Raw genomic sequence first — 22,434 nt, 5'->3', positions numbered from 1 at the left:
TTACACTGTTATATATTATATATATATATATATATATATATATATAAAAACAACACTCTGCTGTATTAACTAACCTACTTCAACATTTGCTTTAATGGGAGCAAACAGTCAAAGAAAATGTTTACGGTCAGTACAGTACATCCTCTGATTATGAGGATGCAGCTGCTATAAATAGTTAAACTTTTGTCAGCCTCACTGGAGTGTACCACAACACAATCTGTCAATCACTTTGCAAGATTAGATGTGTCTTTTGTGAACAGCACATCGGCTTCTGAAGATAAAACATGGACCAACATCAAGAAAAGTCAAACAAATTTAGTATAAATACTAGATTCTTTATTTAAATATTGTACATATTTTAAAACATATTTACATAAATTAGACCTGCATTGTTACACTGTAGACATAGGTGTATCTTTCACACACACACAAACATCGCTTGCTGAAAAGAGGACAATCATACCATACAGACTGCAGAAGCACCTTTAAGAAACAACGTCACAGGAGAGAAAGACGGGGGGCAAACTTTCACTTACATCAAACACCGGGCAACGTGACCGACACGAGACAAGCTTGCAATGACAGGAAAGGCCTCTTGATTACAGGTCTAGCTATTTGTTAAGGCTGAAACTGTGCTCACCTCTCAAAGTGTAAGTTCACAGCACCATTACCGATCTCACCACCCTGTCTCCTTCTGCATATGAGATACATCTCTCTGTCAAATATAGGGCTATCTTTGAAGTAAATACAAGTTCTGAACCTTTGTGCACCATTTATAAAAACCATCTTAAAAGACGAGAATAGGTGACTTTTAACTTTGTAAAATGGTGCTGAGACATGCAAAAAGAACTGTGCAGACAGCAGGACAGATAATATGTAATTAATTGTGTCCATTATGTGTATGTAGAAGAAATCTTTACAGCAGGGCTTACAGAGCAGTGCCCCAATCATGTGTTTACATATGGCTTTCCTTCTTTGGTTTCATAAACCTGTCTGTTGCAACCATTCGTGTACTACTTCAACCATGAATATGATACAGCTTTTGCTCTATTAAAACTACTTTTAAGTATAGAAAAGACATTTTAAATGTCCCTCTGAACAAGTCCACCACATCTCTGGCCATCACACAAGATTCAGAGCACAAGGAATTTACAGTATTGCTGCATGATGTTTGTAACAACAAAGCAGTGTGTATGACATACACAAAGAAAATGCATCTTTGGTGCACCTGCTTTTTAAACTGTGAAGACATTGTCCAAACCACCTGGGTGAGCTGTTAGACAAAAGGGACATCATGAGCAGAACAGTGTTATCAGTGTCTTTGATTAATGTCATTTGATGCAGAGCACACACACGCACACACACACACACGCACACACGCGTGCGCACACACACCACACACACACACACACACACACACACACACACACACACACACACACACTACAATCATGGACATGTATGTACATATAAATCAAGTCATATACAGACATCTGAATTACAAAAGAGAAGCAGCAAACAAATGTAAAAGGGAAATAAGGAACTGAGAGAAACAAATTTGACACACACTCGCCAACACACACACCTGATTCTCGTTAAGATAGCTGGATCTTTGTCATCCATCACACAGTGTCAGCAGACACTTCAAACTCTGAATAACTTTAAAAAAATACAAATCTTCCTTTAAACTCATGCCTGACCTATCATTGCAATAGTAAGCATTCCCAGATGCTAGCTTTAGCTCTGTGAGCTAACAAATATTAACATTAAATACGCCACACATTCCAATAACTCACATGTACATCATACGCACGCATTTTTTTAACATCCTTCCTACCACACAAGTGTTGCAGCGATCAGTCTCAGCAATCTTGTTCATATCAGCAAGTGGAAGTGTGGGATTGATAAAGCTCACTTCAAGATTAACGTCTATACAAGAAAATATATTTATGAATGCATGTGTGCATCATCCACGATAGTAACGAAATTGCTCTTTGCTTCAACGGCTGAAGCAAGGACAACAGAAAGGCCAGAACGAAGCCCCAAAAACACAAAAATATTTACAACTTATCAGGATGTGCGCACCGACAGATCCCCCCCACCAGCCAAACTGATTAACCTTCACATGTGAGCTCTCACAAGTTTTTCCCTTTACAGGTTTCTTTGATTGGAGCTCTTCAGCTGCGTTTCCATCAAGCAGGTCGGTTCAGTTTAAATTGGTATACATTTTTTTGTGTTTCCATTGTGGATGATACCAATAGAACCACTCCTTACTATCCTCATTTTTTTTGTAGAAAATCAGTCAATCTGTGCTGAGGGCTGAGCTGTGGCTGGTTTAACCACTATTCATACTGTGACAAGCTTTTTATTAATTAACTGTACAAAATGAAAGAATATTTTGCAGCCTATTTTGCAGGAAATACAGCGAGTGCTGCAGGACAGAGCAGTGAGTGACAAGAACCCCGCCCACATGTAAGAGTACTGTCTGCAGTGGAAACGCTTCTCACATCTAGGGTCTAGGTACCTGCTCGTAGGTGTTACTTTTGGTTCCAAAGGTACTATAGCGAAAACTTGATGGAAACGCAGCTTTTTGTCGTTCACATTCTAGACATTAAAAGCCAACTCTGAAATCCCATCCATTCCTACCATCAGCTTCCCCAGTCCATTTATATACTTTGTTCAAACACATTTAAAACAAGGAACGTTAACTGGAACAACAGAGACAGCTAGCTGGGTACAATAGTCAACTCTATCACTATGCTCCCAAGAATCCAAAACCTTGGCTTTCTCATTTAACATTGTCACTTCTTTACACGCGAGCTCCAATGTTTTAAAGCCCTAAAACTGTCCTAAACTGTCTCTCAGTCACCTAAGAAGTGCTGATGCCACACTGAGACACAGGAGACAGAAAGGCATCCCTCAGCCCGTCGTACTCAACTCCTCCTGCATCATGATCAACATGAAAACGTCCTAGCTGCCTGCTTCCCCTCAACCATTCAAGCACCAAAACAAAAAGAGGAAGAAAACAAAAAAATGTACACGGGTGGACGTCGGCCCTGCAGCGAGGAGGAGTGTGTGTCGTGGATGGTGAGCCTCCCCCTGTCAGCCCACAGGATGCAGTACATTTTTGGGAGGGGCTGCAGGTGGAAGACTTTAGGCAGACGGGAAGGGAGGATCAGCCCCAGAGAAGCGCAGACACACACACACACACACTGTCAGACACACTTTTAGTCTGTATATTCAGCCACAATGGACAGCAGCACCGTGATATCATCTGGCTTCCCTCCTGCAGAAGAAGACAAAAGGGTGTGAGGAACTGTGCCAACATTTATCGCCATGCAAATTTTTGTTCCCTTCAATTGCAAGACTATTTTGAACTCGCTGACACTACATGCTGGAAGCACAATGACACTTCCTTTTTTATATAGCTTTGGTCCAGGAAGGGTCGCCAAACTAAAGGCGTGAATGCAGCCAAGAATAACTTAATCTTAATATTATTAACAAGATATTTTTTATTAATGGTTACATTTTTTAAAATATTGGCAACATGCATCCTTTTATATATTTACAATCATATACTAAAATAAAGTGGTCTCTGATATATTTTAGAATAATATATCAACCTCAAGTATTTTTTCAACCAAACCAAACTTCAGGAATTGCACTTAAAATTGACAAGAAATAGTGATGACTATCTATCAGGAAAAATTGCCAATTTTGTTTAAAGCTGTAGTTGGTAGCTTTCATTTAAAAAAAAAAACCCAACTTTTCGTCATGTTTGCTAAAGCTGTCATCATTTTCACACGGCACTAAATGGGACAGATAATCTCTAAAGAAATAATCATCTGCCTGCTCAATTGCCTTGCAGTGGCCTTACTGTATTGAAACGAAAATAACCAATCAAAGCGGAGGAATCTCAAGCGCCGCTGTCAATCATGACAATCACAGCCTGTGAACTGTGGTCAAACTAGCCAATGCTAATCAAATATAAGTGAAGTAAAATGTTTTCAGAAACATATTTTAGTGTGTTGTTTAGCTGTAAAATGACCTGGCCGCCATATTGGAAAGAGTGGAGCCAAAACAAAACATCACCCACCAGCAGGAGCAAACTCTTTTACAGCTTAGTAGTTCACTAAAATATGGTTCAGTCAACATAATAGGTGAGAAATAGGCGATGCAGCAATAGCAAACTGCTTAGTTTGACAGCAGTTCACAGGCAGGGATTGGCAGCTTTGGTAGAGACTCCTCGGCTCTAATTTGTTGCTTTCGGTGTGTCGTGGTAGATTCTAGTGAAGGCCATTCGTCAGTAGGAAGAGGAGGGATATGAGTCATATGCTTCTCTCAGAATATAGCGCCATTTTCAGCAAATAATAAAAGTTACTAATTGTAGCTTTAACAGGTTTTTTAAATTTAAATAAGGCCTGAATTACTGTTTAAATCAGGTTGTTTTTAAAGGTATAACACAGCATTAAAGCAGAGTGTACTTACCTCTTACATTCAGGCCATTGTCACAGGCAAACTGTGCAAAAGGGGACATATAATTGGGGTCGTAGGCAAGATCATGAGCTTGCTTTGCAATGCTCTGTGCAGTCTGCAGGACGCTGTCATAGTTGGTAGTCTGAAATGATGTAAAATAAAAAGCGTTAAAGTTTGAGAGACCTATGTTCACTTACAACTAGATACAGAGTATGTGACAGCTTGACGAATGATACGACTAGTATACGTGATAATGGCACCTTGAGTTTTTTGAGCTCCTGCAGAATCATGTAGTCTGGCATGTTATCAAACAGGCCGTCGGTTGCTGTCAGGATGATGTCACCAAGCTGCACGTCGAAGGAGGAGCTGTCAGCTGCTTCAGGACTAGACCAAACACACAGGGACACGGAAAGATCAGTCACAAGTGTAACGGGAGCAGATGCCACCTCAGCTGCTCTCAACAGTTTCCAATATGGAATTAAGCAGGTCAGAGGTCACTCTGCCAAATCTCGCCAGTGGAGGCAGCGTGGGTGTTTAATCTGACGGCTAACTCGGAAGCAGGCTGTCCGATGTGACCTTGCAGAGGTCCCGTTGCTTGCTGGTGCCAAACGCAAGATTCAAGTTTACAGAGCCTTTAACCTTATGCTCACGCTTCATCTTGAGAGGTTTTATTTTAAGGTGACACACTGCAGAGCCAAGAATGTACTTAAAGGAGAACACCACCTAAATTAGGAATTCCCATATGTTAGTTCCAAGGCCTGTGACAGTTCAAGTCAGTACGCGTGAACATGAGCTACTCCCTCTCAGAGACAGAAACCAGAGCAGTATGTATCAAACTTTTGATGTCTGGAGCTGCTCCGTAGACAAGGAATGGGAGTCTGAGTCTTTGTGGACCCACAGAAAGTTTTTCTTCTTCAGGCCCAAATGAGCTTTGTTCTATTGTAGTTGTTGCACAGAAAGTATTTCAGAACAGAAAATGCCCAATATTTCTGTGCTGTGTTGGACCACAGGAATAACATGTATACATTTCGAAAATGGGCATAGTTCGCCTTTACAAAGGAACATTTACTTGTTAAACACCTTAAACTTGATTTCACACCAGGAAAACAGGATTACCCCAGTGGTGGAGAGAGAGTTTAAAAACAGGACCTCCAGACTGCTCTAAATGGATTACAAAAGATTAATCCCCTCTTAATTAGACTGCTATTGTCAGTATCAAGTTGTGACACCTATCTGAGTAACCTGGTAAGCCTGCATGCATGCTAGTGCATCGTGTGTCCTACATGTAAAATATAACTTCATGGGGGAACATATTGGAATAATATTCTTGATAGTACTTTTTGCTTATTTGGTTGCTACAGTTGTGTACAAGAGGTGAAAAACAATACATATGAATAGGTAACAATTATAAATAATGATTTTTATTGCCTGGAATACACTTCAAGGCAAACTAAATTTAGATACGTGATGGACATAACCTGCCTGTTTCAGAGATTCTCTAGGACAGGTGGACAAAAAAAGGGAAAGATTAACAAAGTACAAACTTTACAACCTCTCTGTGTTTGTCTGCTCGACTTCTTTGCCCCTCTTCACCATCATCACAAGACTTGTGCTGATGATTTTATTATGTTACTCTAAGTTTTTAAGACGATAAACATGATGGTGTACTTTTAGAAATACTGGAATATAAAATAAAACAATGAACTCTAACAGGATATCAGAGGATTTTCCATGTGGGCGATATAAGAAAGGAGAACCAAGGTGGAGGTGTAGCCCAGTTTGGCCTTGAGTGTGAAGCCAAATCAGGTCTTGTTTATTCTGCAAACACGTCCTGAAAGGTCCTTTTGAAACTATGTTTACAGCTCACATGAGAGGATGCGTCATGTTTTAGCAAATCCAGTTTGATTGTCATCTAAACAATTGTTTGGAGGCAAAAGTGAAAGTAAGCACACCTGTCCTTTAATCATTTGCTTTGCAAAATGTCTCTTACTATGACCCATGAAGAGATTAGATTCAAAAGCAAGAGCAACAGAAAGGACAATTCAACTTTCCCCTCTTTTGATCCGCTTTTATTTAAGATGCCCTTTGAAGTATGTTAATGTGCTAGTATCATCTTTCCAATATAATTTTTTTTATTACCAAATTTGTGTATTTAAAATTGCATTCAGACATGATTTTCAAAGGCACTGAGCTACTGACCTGTCACTGAGCACCACCCCTTCAGCTCCAGGAGGAGCGATTGACAGCTGGAAGGGCGTATTAAAATAGTGCTGCTGCTCATCTGAGCGATGAACCACCTCTCCTCCCCGAACCACAAGAAAGCCAGAGTCACCAAGATTGCATGTGTGTAACCGGTGACTCCGGCGATCCAGAACAACGATACAGGCTGTACTGCTCCCTAAAAATGAAGGAGAGCAAAAAACAACAAGGTTATGGATATATATATGGAGATGGTAAAATCTGAGGAGAGAACAGTGAAGAAATGTGATGACAGCTGTAAAAATGCAAATAATACTTTTCAGTTTTGACAGACAGGCTGAAATGAAGCACAGGCTTAATTTGTGTTTTTTTTAAGGAAGGTAAGATGCAGCTCGACCAGTCCATCAATGCCTCAGTGTGCACCTTTCTCACTAATGTCACGCTCCCACAGTGGGTGGTTGAGATTATTATGCAATTTGGAAAAGAGAGAAAACAAACACAAGGGTCACAGACTGTCCCACATACCCAGTGACTTCATCTATAGGTGCCAACAGTCCAAGTAACCTTGAGCAGGGAAGGGCAGGCACAGACCTTGTAACAGCTTCCCAAAATAAAAGCAGGCCATTTGACAAACATCGTGACAAGGAGGGGAGGAGGTTAACATTAAATTTACACGCTGGCCGCAGGGATACCAAGTCTCAGAAAAAAATGTGACCTTGGTCACATGTTTGACACATGCACGGTTTTAAGGACTGTCCAGCCCTCCCGCGGTGTCAGTTACAGATGGATTCTTGACCTTTTGGGGCTCTGATATGAGACAACACGTTCACCCTGTTTAAAAGGGAATCTGAACTTCCAAGCGGCAATACAGTTTGTTATCTCACAGGTATTACATCACTCTGGATGCTGGTCTAAACCTAAATCAATAACTTACAGAGGGTTCCTACAGCTTAAAGCAAGTTAGATTTAAGACTCTTTGAGACTTTTTATCACCAATCCAAGTAAAATTAAAGACCAATAACCACAAACATTGTAGGGAAAAAAGATGAACCGACATCAATCACTTACTAGAGACAAGTTTGCCCAAATATTTACAACACAGTACATTGCTTATTTGGGGTCAAGGTCAGAAGTTGGATAATCTACTTCAAATGCTGAGAAAACAACAAACTTTCTAGAGAGGCACACATAAAAAAAATATAATTTTATATTATTAAAGTACACATTTGGTTTGCCTTGAAAAAAAGCTTGTTCATATTTCACTTGATTGGACATGGTTAAGTTAAATAAGTGATGTTGGTTCCTCTATCCTGATCTGTGTGATGTTAAATTTGGTACATTATTAAAAAATAAATAAATAAATAAGTGTGTATTGCCTTTTTTAGAATTCACAATACAATGTCAGAAAAAAAAATCCTTCTCTAAGTGTCTTTCTTTAAGACTTTTAAAAGACTGGCACCCTGCTTACAGCTCTCACACTAAATAATTTACTGTTTGAAGCTGATGTTCTGTTAACATACATATATTAATATATATATATATATATATATATATATATATTATATATATATATATATATTATTTTCATCATATACATCTCATTTGAATATTCTTCCATCCTTTCATGCACCTTTCTGGCAGGTTGGTTAAAAAATTGACATGCAATTTAAATGAAGATACATTCTGTCATGATTTATGGTATCATATGCATCTCGCTGAGTAGGGTTACCACTCATAGTCTGACTCATCCTATAGGTGTTACGCATTTTTCAGAGTACGGCTGGTCTCATGGGATGCATGACTCACTGCACCACTGACTGTGTGTCTGCTGCATAACATGACCTATTTTTTTTTTCATCATTATACATCTCATTTGAATATTCTTCCATCCTTTCATGCACCTTTCTGGCAGGTTGGTTAAAAAATTGACATGCAATTTAAATGAAGATACATTCTGTCATGATTTATGGTATCATATGCATCTCGCTGAGTAGGGTTACCACTCATAGTCTGACTCATCCTATAGGTGTTACGCATTTTTCAGAGTACGGCTGGTCTCATGGGATGCATGACTCACTGCACCACTGACTGTGTGTCTGCTGCATAACATGACCTCTATGTGGTTCTGTATCTGTGTACTCACCTAGCAGGGGAACTTTGTTCTGTAGAAGCTCATAGTAGCCAGACGTCAGGATCCCCACTGGGTTACTGGGAGTGAAGCGCCCCTCCTTCACCAGTCGCTCACAGGTTCTCATTAATGTGGCTGAGAATTGAGACGGGTCAACGCCATAGTCACGCCAACCACCTACGCCGTCCGCAACGCCTGATGAACAAAAGGGAAATGACACTTTCATCTAGTTGTTGTTTTGGTACTCACCCATCCGCAAACAAGTGCTTGCATTTGTCATTCTATGTGATGACTATTATTAAGGCTTTGCAGATCAGAAACAATAGGGTGATCATCCAAAAAGTCCAGTTTTCAGCTTTGCAAATGTTTAAATTAACTGCTTTTATTTTGCCCTCTGTGAGGAATATCTAGCTCAGACAAAACAAGCTATTTTCTGAAATTTTATATCTAGAAAAAAATGTAACATACATTAATAATTATGAATAATATTAACAAATTGTTCATTGTACAAGGACACACATTGACACTGATGAGAAGTACCAAAATCCAGACCCACCGGATGTCATTTAAATTTTATGAACTGCAGCAGTTACTTTCTTTGGCTCCAGAGGCGATATTAAAATCATCATCCAAACCACACACCACAGCTGCTGTGAGGTATAATGCTTTTCCAGATTTACAAAATGCCAGACTGGATCAGAGAGAAATAACTGTAACACCATCTGATCAAACTGGGTATCTGATACACCAGAATTTGGCAGGGTGATATTAGATGACTCAACCGCATATCTGCTCGGTGCAAACTATCAAGTTCAAGAGCCATAAAAAAAGTGACAAGTGCAACCAGTCTTTGATTGAAATGCATCTCTGTATTATCCAAATAAATACTTTTATTTACTCTCAAGAAATAGATTTTTCTGGAAAGTCAAAGCTATAGAACAAGGAAAAAATGCTTTCAATGATGATGCTACAACATGCATCCTCACAGCATACTTTTAGAATATTTTGCCCTCAGTTACCCCATTTCAGGTCCATGTTTATCACGCTGTGAAAGAGCATACGAGCATGTTTCTACACGTGAAAACATAGATATCGATAAGGGACTTTTTGTTCATTATGAGGCGGTAGAAGGTGGTGCACAATGGGGAAGGCACGTCAAATATTATTTTGGACGGCCTTTACACACATCATTTTTAAGGAGGACTTCCATTTTGAAATCAGCTCTTTGTTTTGATGACTGCTCCAACTCCTATGCTGTTGTCTCATTGCATTGCTCAATACTGTCATCATTTGGTTTTTTTTAAAAAAAAAAGGTTATTGGATGGATTATTCTCCAGTCACTCAGAAAGGCTGAAGGAAAAATACTGGTAGCTTTGGGGAGGGTCAAGATTTATATGAAAAAAAAAGGTCACATCCCACCACTCTCCTCCTGTAGTAAATAGAGTACAGTCCCTATTAAACCCCGTGCTTTAGTTTCATTTTCTTATTGTACAGCCTGTGGAAGGTCCCTAGAAAATGAAACTAAAATTCAAAAGAAAAAACACCCTGAGAATGTCCTGAAATCCCCATCTGCCCTGCCCTGGGCTATCATCAGTTACTGTAAAGCAAAAATCAAAAATCTATTTTGGCTTAGGAGAGGGACATACAACAACTAGTCATGCAATTTCCCCAAGTCTATCAGGGAGACTAAAAAAAGTAGCTTCAGGGAGGGAAAAAAACAATAAACAAACTCACATCTTCCCCTCTCTCTCTATATATAAATACCTGTCCCTTATGTTAGTGTTACTATTTTTCTAACGGTCTTATGGTCATCCTAGTCCGCTTCTGGGTAGTTTACGACAGATTTTACTACCACATTTGTGCTTCCTTCCAAACACGTGAAGCCCTGTTTGGGTATTTTGTTTCTCAGTTCTGGCTATTTTTACTTTATATCAGCTGCCTCAACATTTAAGACTCCACACTGGTTGAAAAACGATAAAACACACCGTGTAGGTGTCGACCAAGACACGTGCTTGGTGAAGCATTTCGCTGTGTTTAACCTCCTGTCAGCTGGGCGCTGAGGACAAAGCAATTACACTCAGCTACGCTAGGCTACTATTAGCAATATGGCCGCCTCCATGCTCAACCATTCTGACCTTTGCAAGACATTGTAGTGTTAAGTCTGAGACGCTGTAATAAGGACGTTTTCAGTCCTCCCCGCCTTTAATGAAGCTAATCTATGTCTCCTAATTTGATGTGTTTGATATGTCGCATTACCGCCGTGAATTCTCCAGTTGGAGCTCATCTAGGTGAAAGGTCATTCGGTATTTTACCTCAAAATTACCCGCTAACAGCACATAATCGCAGTTTTTTGCGTGATATTACATTTGCAGCTGCACTGGGCTTCTGTAGGCATTTCCAGGGGTTAATCTGAGGCAAATACAGCTCACATAATGGTGGTGAGGGGAGAAAAGTTACGGCTGTGTTTTGGAGGGGGTGGGGGCTGTTGTGTTTTCATCCGAGGGGTCTGTGCACGTGCAGACTAGCTAACTGAAGGTCACCAGAGCACAGATGGTTTTGCAAGCTAAATGCAGCATTTTGGGGTTGATAAAAAGCTTACCCAAAACATCTGCGTTCTTGTTCCGAGCAATGAAGCAGGCATCGTCCCCGTAGCACATCCCTTTCTTCAGGATCCCTTTACGAAAGTCTTTACCGAAGCCATAACTGGCGGTGATCAGGCTGTAGTCCCGACCGTCCGTCTGAGAGAGTCCGCCCAGGACAGCCCTGGCTACCAGTCTGCCATAAGACAGTACGGATAACATCCCCTAGCAAGCAGCAACCTTGTTTAGAGCACACACACGCTGTCCCCCCTCTCCCTCTACCCGGCCCGGGTGCCTGCCTACTAGGCTGCTGCTTCTGATCGAGCCCCGGCTGTTTGTCTTCAACCGTCCATTCGCTCCTCACCGGTACGTGAAATTTTAACGCCGGCAGCTGCTAACTCGGCTAAAGCGCCGCCGTCCGTCTGTCTGAGCTGACTCCGTTTAAGTCTCAGGTGTAGCTTTAATGAGCGCAGTTCCTCCGCTGGGCTCTCTCCTTCCCGACATGTTTCCACTGTGCCTCGGACAGAGCTGAGCGTACATACGGGGGGTTTGACAGTTTACAATAATGACGTCACAGCTCACCGGCATTAGCCAATCACAGAGCAGCCCGACGGACCTGCAGTTCCTGCCGCTAGTTTGGATGAACTGCGCAGGCCTCAAAGGTGCGCTTGTTTTAAATAACTGCACGTAACCGACGTATGGCTAAAGAAACCCTTAAACCATAATGATAATGCTATTTTATGATTTTAAAATTTAACAAGGGCTCCAGAATGTGAAAACCTATTAAAACTCACATGATAACTCATATCCGTCATTTTAGTTAAAATAAATATTTAATATAGGCCTAGTAGCCCTCTGTGTAAGCTGGAAAATATACAGTTTAGGTACTGATGTGTATTTATCAGAGGAGGGGGATGGCTGGGGTATGACTTTATTCATTGAGCTATTTATTATCCTGACCCTCCAGAAACTAAAATGTTTTTTTTTCTATTGCTTCCCTTAAAATGTCTTTAATATGGAAAAATCACAGCAAGGTTAAAGTTAAAAATTGGACAGTACAATAAAAAACACTGGTCCCTGTTAATATGGGCAATGCCGCAGCTCTGGTTACCTCTTTTGCCTTTTCTATCTTGTTTTTTTTTATCATTTATGTTTCTGTTTTAGTGTTGTTTAACTTTAGTTTATATTTTATCATTATTATTATTACTGTTTTGTCATACATAATAACACATATATTTCTTGTCCTCTTTTCACGGTGAAGTGTATGCTGAATTAATATGTACATTTTAGGAAGTGTTATTACCATTGAAGATGTACTTAGTAGTGGTGAATATGGACATGAAAAGACAAAAAAAAAAAAGCCTATGACAACACCAATGGGGGTGTCATACTCTACAGGTTGGATAGAAAGCACGGTGCAAGCAACAATACAGAGGTCAAGTTAGATATCGTGGGACAAAAAAGAACGAACGCTCATTCTTGTTTTTGGGTTAAAAACAAATATCATAAACAAATATTATCATGCATTAAGAAGCACAGAATTTATTTTTACTTTTTATTTGTTTTAGAATATCTGATAAGTGAAAACAGTTCATTTTTGGTGAAACTTGAAATGAGATATTATTTTGATAGGTCTATAATATTACTCTTTTAAGCTTACATGTGGTTATGTTTTCTTCCGCTGATGGAAACATTTGTCACACATAACAGGGTCAAGGGTTATCCAAAATGTGAAAATTCAATAATAAATTCTTTTTTTCCAGTTTCTGGCTGTGATAAATGGTGTAATTTTGGCGTTTTTAAAGAAATAAAAAATTTCTGTAAAACTTGGTGATGAAATAAATAAATAATAATAATAATAATAATGAAACACAAGTTGCTCCCCAATGATTTTTTTTTTACATGCCTCCCCCTTTCACAACTTGCATCCCTTTCATAAATAATCGACTGTCCCTTGCGATAGCTAGATGAAATGGTTTGTTTTAACTGGACGTTTTTGGTTTAATGATGGTCATCGAATAGACGTCACAGCAAACTGTCCCCACCTCTATCCCAACGCGGTACTTGCGGTGCTTTAAAACGAGCGCACAGCAGCGCGACAGAAACCACCCCGAGCCAGAGTCCATAACGGTGCTGGGAGAGAGAGAGAGGACAACAACGCATTATCGCCGAATTATCACCGAAGTACGCAGAAATACGTCGCTACACGGTAAGATGTAATTAAGTTATCCTCGATGATAATGCTATATCTTTGTGGGAGAACAAGCGACTCATATGATATAATGGTTCTACGTGAATAAGCAAATGTGCAGGATGCTAATGATGCAACGATTGGTTCTCACTGAGAATTAAAAACAGGTCATCGTTTACTTATAGTGGTTATAACTGGTATTTTGATTTCATTTATTTAGTCCAGTTTCTTAAAAAAACAGATTGACCTAATGATGGGAGAATAATGGTGAGAGTGCTCCGTTAATATGTTTGCAACTTAATTGCGGTTTTCTTTAATAGATTTTTTTTTTTTTTTTTTGTCATATTGCCAATAGTAGAGTCCCACCGAGCAAAAGATGTCATTTACATATCGTCTCAAAGCTTTAGCCTTGCTATGGGCCAGGACTTATCGACTACATAGGCCTATAGACTATATTTTAAAAAAATAAGAATCATTAAATATGAAAAAATACATAGCCTAAAAACTGTAAATAATTAACAAAAGCAGCTTACTGCATACTCCCGCATTTACATCATGAATGTTGATTTTTTTGTCATATACACAGATTCTGTTTACTCTTTCATCTAGGCTGAGACTATACGTTACTAAACATTTACTTTTTAACAAGGAATGACCGAAATCTAAACGTCTAAAGACAAATAGACATAGCCTATAATATCCATTTATCAAACGTCTTTTCAGAATGAAATTGCTCTGTGAGAAATTGTGACATAATTATTTACTGTTGGTCGTTGTTTAAAGAAAATGTAGCACAAGGCAATTTTGCATGTCATCCTAAAGAACAGGGAAAGCAATGCTCTGTAATTCTTGATTTTTTAAAAATTATTATTACCTGAACACTTTTCTTTTTAGGGCCATGATGGGGAGGCTGTGCGAAGTGGCTCTTGTGTCCCTTCTTATTGTGTTTCTCTTGAACACTGAATCGACATGGGCGAAAAAAGGCGGTGGCAGCAGCAGCAGCAGCAGGAGATCCTCATCCTCCTCTAGCAGCAGGGGCGGGACACAATCAAAACCATCCCAAACAGGAAACTACCCGCGACAGCCACAGAGTCCCAGTCGAAACCCCAATCCATACCCTGCTGGTGGAAGTTACCCCTATCCAGGAACAGGCAACACCAACCCAGGAGGCGTTCCCAGGCAAAATCCAGCAAGTTACCCAGGAGCAGGTAGTTACCCCAACCAGAATCCTGGGAGAGTCAATCCTGGAGGTTATCCAAACCAGAACCCCGCAGGGGGATACCCAGCTGCAGGTGGATACCCTCAAGCTGGGGGGTATCCTAACCAAAACCCAGCAAGAGGGAATTATCCAAATCAATATCCACCTGCTGGAGGCTACCCAGTAGGAGGTGGCTACCCCAATCAATATCCAGGCAGAGCTGGCAACCCGGGATACCCTAACCAGTACCCTGCAGGTGGCTACCCAGCTGGGGGAGGCTACCCAGCTGCAGGAGGTTATCCTAATAGGGGAGGTGTCAATCCAGGTGGGTACCCAGCAGGTGGTTACCCAGCAGGTGGTTACCCCGCAGGTGGTTACCCAGCAGGTGGTTACCCAGCAGGTGGTTACCCAGTCAGAGGGGGTAATACAGGACAGGGGTGGGGTCAGCCAGGCTGGGGTCAGCCTGGTGGGTATCCAGGAGGTTACCCGGGTGGAGCTGTTGGCGGGTACCCCAACTGGAACCCAAATAATAAGATCCTCAGTCCCCGCTTTGGTGGAGGAGGCTATGGATATGGACAGGGAGGTTATGGCATGGGAGGGTCTCCTTTCTCTCGTTCTGTGCAGAGCATGGGTTACGCGCCAAAGTCAACAGGTTTTGCCAAAAAAGCCATGCTGGCAGCAGGCGTTGGTGCTGTGGCTGGAATGGCCGTTGGATACGGACTGGGGCGCTTTCCTCGACCACACTTCAATTTCCGCAACCACGAAGAAGAGCAGTACTACAACAACTACATGTACCGGCGTTATGGCACCCAGTCCACAGATGAAAAAGACTACGGCCGTGATTATGTCTTCAAGCCTCCGCCGCGGGCTGAGCCTTACGACAAGTTCATGGATCGCTGTATGAACAGGACTGACCTTTTGAAAGATCAGAGTGGCAGCTCTACCACTCCTAAAGGTCAGGGAGGAGATGACAACGATGACGATGACACAGTCAGCATTGAAGAGATTGGATACCCGGCCCTAATTGAGCAAGTGAAGGCGCGGCGCTGTGTTGAACAGTACATGGTCTACTCGGAGCGATTTCTGGAGGAACGAAAAGCTGAACAACAAGTCCAGCCCAGTCGCAGCAGCCCTCTGAGCTACGGTGTGGCTCACATTTTCACCTCCCTCCTCATGCTTCTTTCCAGCATGCTCCTTCTGCAGTGAGAACACTTTGTCTTCCTTTTACTACACCCTGAATGGATTTCTACTTCCTCCATTATATCTGCACGTCCACATACTGCAAACGTGTATTATCTCCATAGCAGGCTGTCTGGCTCATATGTTGTCAATCCTGTATTATCACAGAAAATGATTAACAAATTGCAGATGTGTGTATATATTAACTAAAGGAGTTGTCTTAAGAGGCAGCGGTTAGCTTAAACTTTTACAGCTAGATCATCAGTTGTGTACAAAGTACATTTCTTTCTGTTAATTCTTTAAAGAATTAATTTTGCATCTTAATTATTTTGCACTTTTTCTTTACTCCACATTCTTGCGCACTGAATGCATAAAACAGATTCAGGGTATTTTAGTTCAGTTTTTGTGGCAATTTATTGAGGCAGTCTGCTACTGTGTAACTTATGAATGTGACATTAAGAGTTCCTACTAACATCATTTTATAATTCATTCATACAGTACTTTTCATCTCTGCTGGACAATTCAACTGACTGATTTTTAATGGGTGAAATGTGCTTAATCAAAGGGAAATTTTGCTTTCATAAAATACAACCCTGATTCCATAAAAGTTGGGACCTTGTGTAAAACGTACTTAAAAAATGCAATGATTGGCAAATCCTTTTCAACATACAGTGGAGCAAATATGTATTCAGCTTGTCAATTTTTCCACTAAACATATTTCCAATGCAGCTATTCACATGAAATTTAGACCAGACATTGGTATTAATTTAATAAAACTACACCAAAAAGAAAGAGGAGAAATAACAAAGATAAGAAGAGAAATTTAAAAAGCAGCTAGCATCAGTTAGCAGCCAACTCAAAAAAGAAATGTCCACATGTTGAGAAAACAAAGAGGTCTGGGAAATCTTTACCGTCCGACTAAAAGAGGATGGTAAATGATTGTTATTGCCATGTTATGCAATTGCCCTTTTTTAGAAAGCACTGCTAACGGCAATATTTTTTTGTCACACTAGATATCAATGCTATTGTGTTGAAGGTCACTCTTGTCACACCTCTTTTGATTCAGCAATGCTGGCATGATATCTAAAATCACACATTGGAGCAGAATGATGCTGCTGTTATTTGGTTCTGTGTAAAAATGCAAATGAGGCACAAAGAGGGGACTTCATAGTGGCCCTATAGTATTATCTCTGTGTAAAAAAAGGCTTTTGTTTGCCACAGAAACTTCAAGACACTTCCTGTCTTTGAAAAACTGATCTCTCACAGAGTTAAAATGGGATTTTATTCCCACAAAGACAGTCTTTAAAACTTGAAGATTTTAGGGGGCTCGCTTTTGAATCTTGAGAAAGAAATTTCACTTTTAAGACTTCCTCAATTGTGTCCTCAGTTCTTACAGCGCTTACAGAGTGTTGTTAAAAGAGAAGGTAAACAAAGGGGTTAACATGCCCCTGTTTTTTGGAACGTGTTGCTGGCCTCATATTCATTGTGAGTTTCAAAAAAACAATAAAGTTCATCAGTTAGAACATTTAATATCCTATATGCAATCGAATATAGGTCCAAAGGGATTTACAAATAATCGCATTTGGTTTTTACTTACTTTACACAGCGCAACTATTTTGAAATCAGGGTTCCACTAACTTTGAACCGTTTAAAAACTGCACGCTCAGACCAGATTTTCAAATTGTCAGTGCACAGTGCAGGTGTAGTGGTCTGTTCCAAATAATGTAGTTTGGCACCAGGAAAAAAAGGAGATGTGTTTTTTTAGGGACCACTCACAAAGGCACCAAAAGAAGGGGAAAATGTGTCATCAGTGAGGAAGGAAAAAATAAATGCTCTCTGTCCACAATGTGGCTTTCTAGCAATTTGCTCAACATGATAATGGATCTGTGGCGATAGTTGGCTCTGCGTTGGTGTGTAATGGCCAACACGAGGCCGTAAAATGGTCATAAAAGGAGGTGTGTGCACATTTTGATACAAATACATATTAAACAAACTACCCTCTCATTTAACATCAGTTAGCCATAACGGGAATAATTTTCCTTTGGACAAGTGGTTTACCATCCCACACTAATCAGTTAAACACATGCATGATAAAAATTTAAACTACACTGAAGGTCTATTTGAAGTAAACCCTCTCAGGTACATGGTACTCAACATGGTTTGTTGCGTGTAAAATTCAGGATTGCATATAATAGCCCTTGACAGAAGGGAGGCGTCAGTGAACATGTCCTTTGATGAGCAGCAAATGTCCTCATTAGAGGCGCTGCTGTCTTGCCTGCAGCTGTTGAAAACAAGAGGCGCATTTGTTGACGATAGCGCCTGACGCTTTAAATCTGTGCAGTGCTACAAGTAGTTTGGTGAAAGCTGGGAATTGATTGAGGTTTTAAACAGACAATTCATGACTTTATTCTCACTCGTCAACACAGCTTCTTCATGTTGTATCTATCATCAGTTGGGCAAGATTAAAGGGATTGGTTCAGTTTTTATGAAGCGGGGTTGTTTTGGGGTACTTATCCAAAGATAGTGCATTACACACAGTACATGTACAAGTCCCCAGTTTGTAGAAGCAGGCCCCAGTATAACATAGAAGCTAAGCAATCTACTTCTGTGGATGGGTCAGCAGCAAAACTTGTTTTAGCCACCGAAAAAAGTCCCATTTCAAAATATCAATGTCAGATTACTTGTGCACTGTATTAAGAGTATTTTTACTGCTTTACCTTAATGTCAGACAGCAATCTCCATCAAGAAAAGTTCTTTTTAAAGCCAAGTTCCATTGAGAAAAAACAGTGATTTAGCATTGCTAAACATAAGAGCTGCTGGTCTACCACTGCCTTGAACAAATCATTTGTTTTGTGTTTTTGTGTGAGTTTGGCATTTTAAAGGGTCAGTTTGGATTCAAAGAAGACACACAATAACACATACTAACTGATTGAGGCAGTGGTAGACCAGCAGCTCCTGTGTTCAGCAAGCTAAAATTATTGTTTTTGTCAATGGAGTCTGGTGGGAATTGAAGCTATTAACAGCCTCTCCGTCACAACAGGATTTTAGGCGGCTGAAGTATGTTTTGTTGCTGTTCCCCTCCACAGCAGCACATTACTGAGCTACTGTGTCGTACTTTGGCCTACTTTTCCAAACTAGAGGCATGCTGACTGACATCTACTTTATGTAATACACTGACTATTGATTACTACCCAAAACGACCCCCTTTAAAAAACTCAGACAGATCCCTTTAACACGAGAGCTGGAAGCACTGGCTTAAAACTGCATGGAAACAGTGAAGTTTTGGTTTAGTGTCACATTGTGCATGAATGCTGCTGAGGGCAGATTTGGATTCTTGTTAATGTTTCCAGGCAGCTTTCCAGGCTTGAGTCAGTCTGAACATGTCCACGACTTTCTCTCATCACCTGAATCTTTGCGTCAGATAGTCACAGGTCCATTGTTGGTTGGTCTGTAAATACCTCTTTTTGCTTCTCACTCTGGCTGTCATGGTGTGCGTCGTTTCAGGAACGAAAATTTTGCTCTCCCTTTTCTTCCACTGGGTTTATGAGTTTGTCTATAGTGGACATTTGACCATTATTTTTTTGTGTTTGTGATTATTTTATTGTTTCAGCTTGTTTACTTTAATCTGAGGGTTTTAATTTTTCCTCCCTTGTGGGTTTTCTTAAGCAGTTTGTGACTGTGTTTTGAATATACTCTAAAAGTTGCAGGCTTTTTGAGAATGTTGCATTCAAAATGTCATTGTTCATTTCAGTCCACTATGTTGGCAGAGTACTGGTGTATCAGGTCAGAGATCATATGCAGTGTATTATAGTGATGGTGTTTTGTTTCGTTCCTATTAATCTCTACAGTTTTACCTGTTTATATTTGTTAAATTTGGTAAAAAACTTCCCAGTTTATTTGAACTAACAATTTGACATTTTCATATTATCTAAAGGCTGTAGAATATCTGTAAAGTGCACTTATTTCCCTTTAGCTTTAGATATTCTGTATCTGTCACTGAGCTCATATTGGCATCTGTGTGGATCTTCTGGTTTTGACTCGCAGTTGTAAACGCTTTGGGTTACTTATATGATTTAATCTGGTTTCTCATGGATGTTTATGTGTCAAATAAAGTCAGTAACTAAATAATGGTTTCTCAGCTTCCATTATTTTCAGTAATTTCATAAAACAGTGACAACTAATGAATAATATCATCTATGTATAGAATAAAGACAATGAAACAAAGATGAACTAATAATGTTTCCTTACCGGAAGAGTGTCTCTCAGTTTAGTCTTAGCTAGCAGTTATTTTGATAACTATATATATATGCAGTTCCTTACATTTTTTTATTAGAAAATTATTTGAACTTTAAACCACAATTGTTTTTATTAAAAAGTAATGTTTTTTTATGTAAAAAAAAAAAAAAAAAAAAAGCATTTTGGTTTCTAATAATCCTAAATGTGGTTTATTTCTGTAAAATCTCCTGAAAATGAGAATTATTTTGTTTTGATTACCTCAGAATGAGCTGCTTATATGTGGAGCAGGTCCTCATCCCCAGAGTCTGTTGTTTCTACAGTAGCCCAGAATGGACAAATCAAGCACTGGCTTTAGATTGGGCCATTCTTTTTTATGCTCTTTTGTGTCAGTCACTCGTTCCCACATGCTTGGGACACAAGACAAGTTTGAGCTCTGCAACCTCACTGCTAGATATCACTAAATCCTGCACACTGGATGTGTCTTACTATTTTAAAAAATAATGAAAGACTTTCTCAAGATAATGAGTTAGTATTGTTTATCATTTTGAGATATTAACCCATCATTTTGAGATACAAAGTAATTATATTGTGAAATTTTCTTACAGGATTTTTTAAATTCACACTTTTGGAATTGGACTCCATAATTTCTATATATAAATATATATGATTGAGGTTGTGGTTGTAGCCCTTTGGTCAAAACATGTTTATATTCTCTGTAGCAAGGTGTAATACAATCATCTTATTTATATCCAGCTTATTTTTAGTGGCTTTAAAGTAGTAAAAATTTAAGTATATCTATCTATTAGCCTGTATTAAACAATAACAGACAAAAAGGACTGTTTTTTTTCACAGGAGCTTTTATTTCATTTCATCTGATAATTAATTGCTCTCCCACTGATCAGATGTTACATTAAATGTCTCTTATCCAGGCTGCTATGAGAAAAGACACCACATGTCCAAGCGTGAGGAAGATGTTAGGCGTGGGAGCGGGAGCAGCTGCCCTAATGACTTTCCACAGAGACTGGTTGCGAAAGCTCTGGCCTTCATTGTGGTAAAGCCGTTGATCTTGCTCAGAAGAGGCCGTCTTATGGCCGTGATGATTCCCAGATCCGTGCTTTGGCCTACCAAACAGCCCCAGCCCGTACCCGGTGCCGGTGCCTCCTAGAATACCAGCTGCTGCTGCTCCCGCCCACTTCAGGCCCTGCTTGGAGAGGCCTCTGTTCTGAGAGGGAGGCGCTTTGTCACCATCACTTTTTCCTTTACCCTTGAAGATGCCTCCACGTTTAGTGTATGCACCCGGGCACAGAGCTGCCATGAGCAACAGCCAAACCCACAGTGAGAGAAGCTTCTGCTGGCCTGTCATTACTGGAGATCTGCAAAAACATGAATAAATGTAAGACAGAATAATCAGAACATGATCAAATCAAAATGACTGCTTATGTATTTTTGCATTGCATAATTATTCTTTTAAGAGAAAAAGGGAGACTGGCTTGGCTGTTGTTCAAACTGGCATTAAAGCTTTTGATTTAGCTCAATGCACTTTCAAAGTCACATGGTCACCAGCACTAACACAACAGACGTCTAGAACTATCCACATGCTCTGTCAACACCGGGATTAGCTGGGCATTATGTGTGTGATGCATATTTCTCTCCGTCATGTTGCATTTGTGTTTTCTGGCTCTGATAAGAAATATACATTAAGAAACAGATTAATATCCAACAGTGTGAACCTGCATGCACTATTGCATCACACCTTAGGGATACTATTTATACATCTTAAAAACATACAAGTAAAATGTGTATACATAATACATAAATTCTGCAATTTGTACCATAAAATAAAGATTTTTTTTCTTACCTTTCTGAGTGGTCACACCAAGAGGTCGTGATGCCGGAAAACACATCCAGTACACAGGAGCAGCATTTTGGTATCAGTATTATTTCCACACCAACATCCACTCAACAGAGCCAGCGCAGCTCCTCCCCAAACCAAACCCTGCTTTGCCATTGGTTCAAGATCAATAATACAGTACAGGCTGAATGATTTTAGCTGATGATGGCACTTTACATACAGTTGCAACACCTAGTTTTCTCCCATTATTCACCAAATGCAAAGGCTGGTGTAAAAACAAATGTATCACTGTCTGCACTGTTATCTTCCATCAAGGGTCTATATTTTCATTAAAAGGTTACATGTTTATGTTTATAGGAGTATAATGCTCAGCACTGTTTTGGAAAAAGAATGGTA

General features: G+C 39.9%; 2 protein-coding genes across 2 annotated transcripts; one reads left to right on the top strand and one right to left on the bottom strand.

Moving 5' to 3' along the window:
* Positions 1-1,396: 1,396 nt before the first annotated feature.
* LOC121960006 (protein phosphatase PTC7 homolog) lies at positions 1,397-11,900 on the bottom strand. The gene is made up of 6 exons (XM_042509591.1): positions 11,403-11,900; positions 8,819-8,998; positions 6,676-6,874; positions 4,737-4,860; positions 4,489-4,618; positions 1,397-3,286 (listed from the first exon to the last, which is right to left on the bottom strand). The coding sequence occupies exons 1-6, from the start codon at positions 11,602-11,604 to the stop codon at positions 3,228-3,230; spliced, it is 894 nt and encodes a 297-aa protein (XP_042365525.1). The 5' UTR covers positions 11,605-11,900; the 3' UTR covers positions 1,397-3,227.
* Positions 11,901-13,500: 1,600 nt separating this feature from the next.
* Positions 13,501-16,071, top strand: LOC121959836 (calcium-binding protein P-like). Its single transcript, XM_042509348.1, has 2 exons — positions 13,501-13,591; positions 14,468-16,071. Exon 2 carries the CDS (start codon positions 14,472-14,474, stop codon positions 15,975-15,977), a length of 1,506 nt encoding a protein of 501 aa, XP_042365282.1. The 5' UTR covers positions 13,501-13,591; positions 14,468-14,471; the 3' UTR covers positions 15,978-16,071.
* The last annotated feature ends 6,363 nt before the right edge of the window (positions 16,072-22,434 follow it).

This window comes from Plectropomus leopardus, chromosome 20, assembly GCF_008729295.1.
Source record: "Plectropomus leopardus isolate mb chromosome 20, YSFRI_Pleo_2.0, whole genome shotgun sequence".
Lineage (NCBI taxonomy): Eukaryota > Metazoa > Chordata > Actinopteri > Perciformes > Serranidae > Plectropomus > Plectropomus leopardus.
Note: the sequence above shows the minus strand (reverse complement) of the source record. Positions and strands in the feature narration are given on the sequence as shown.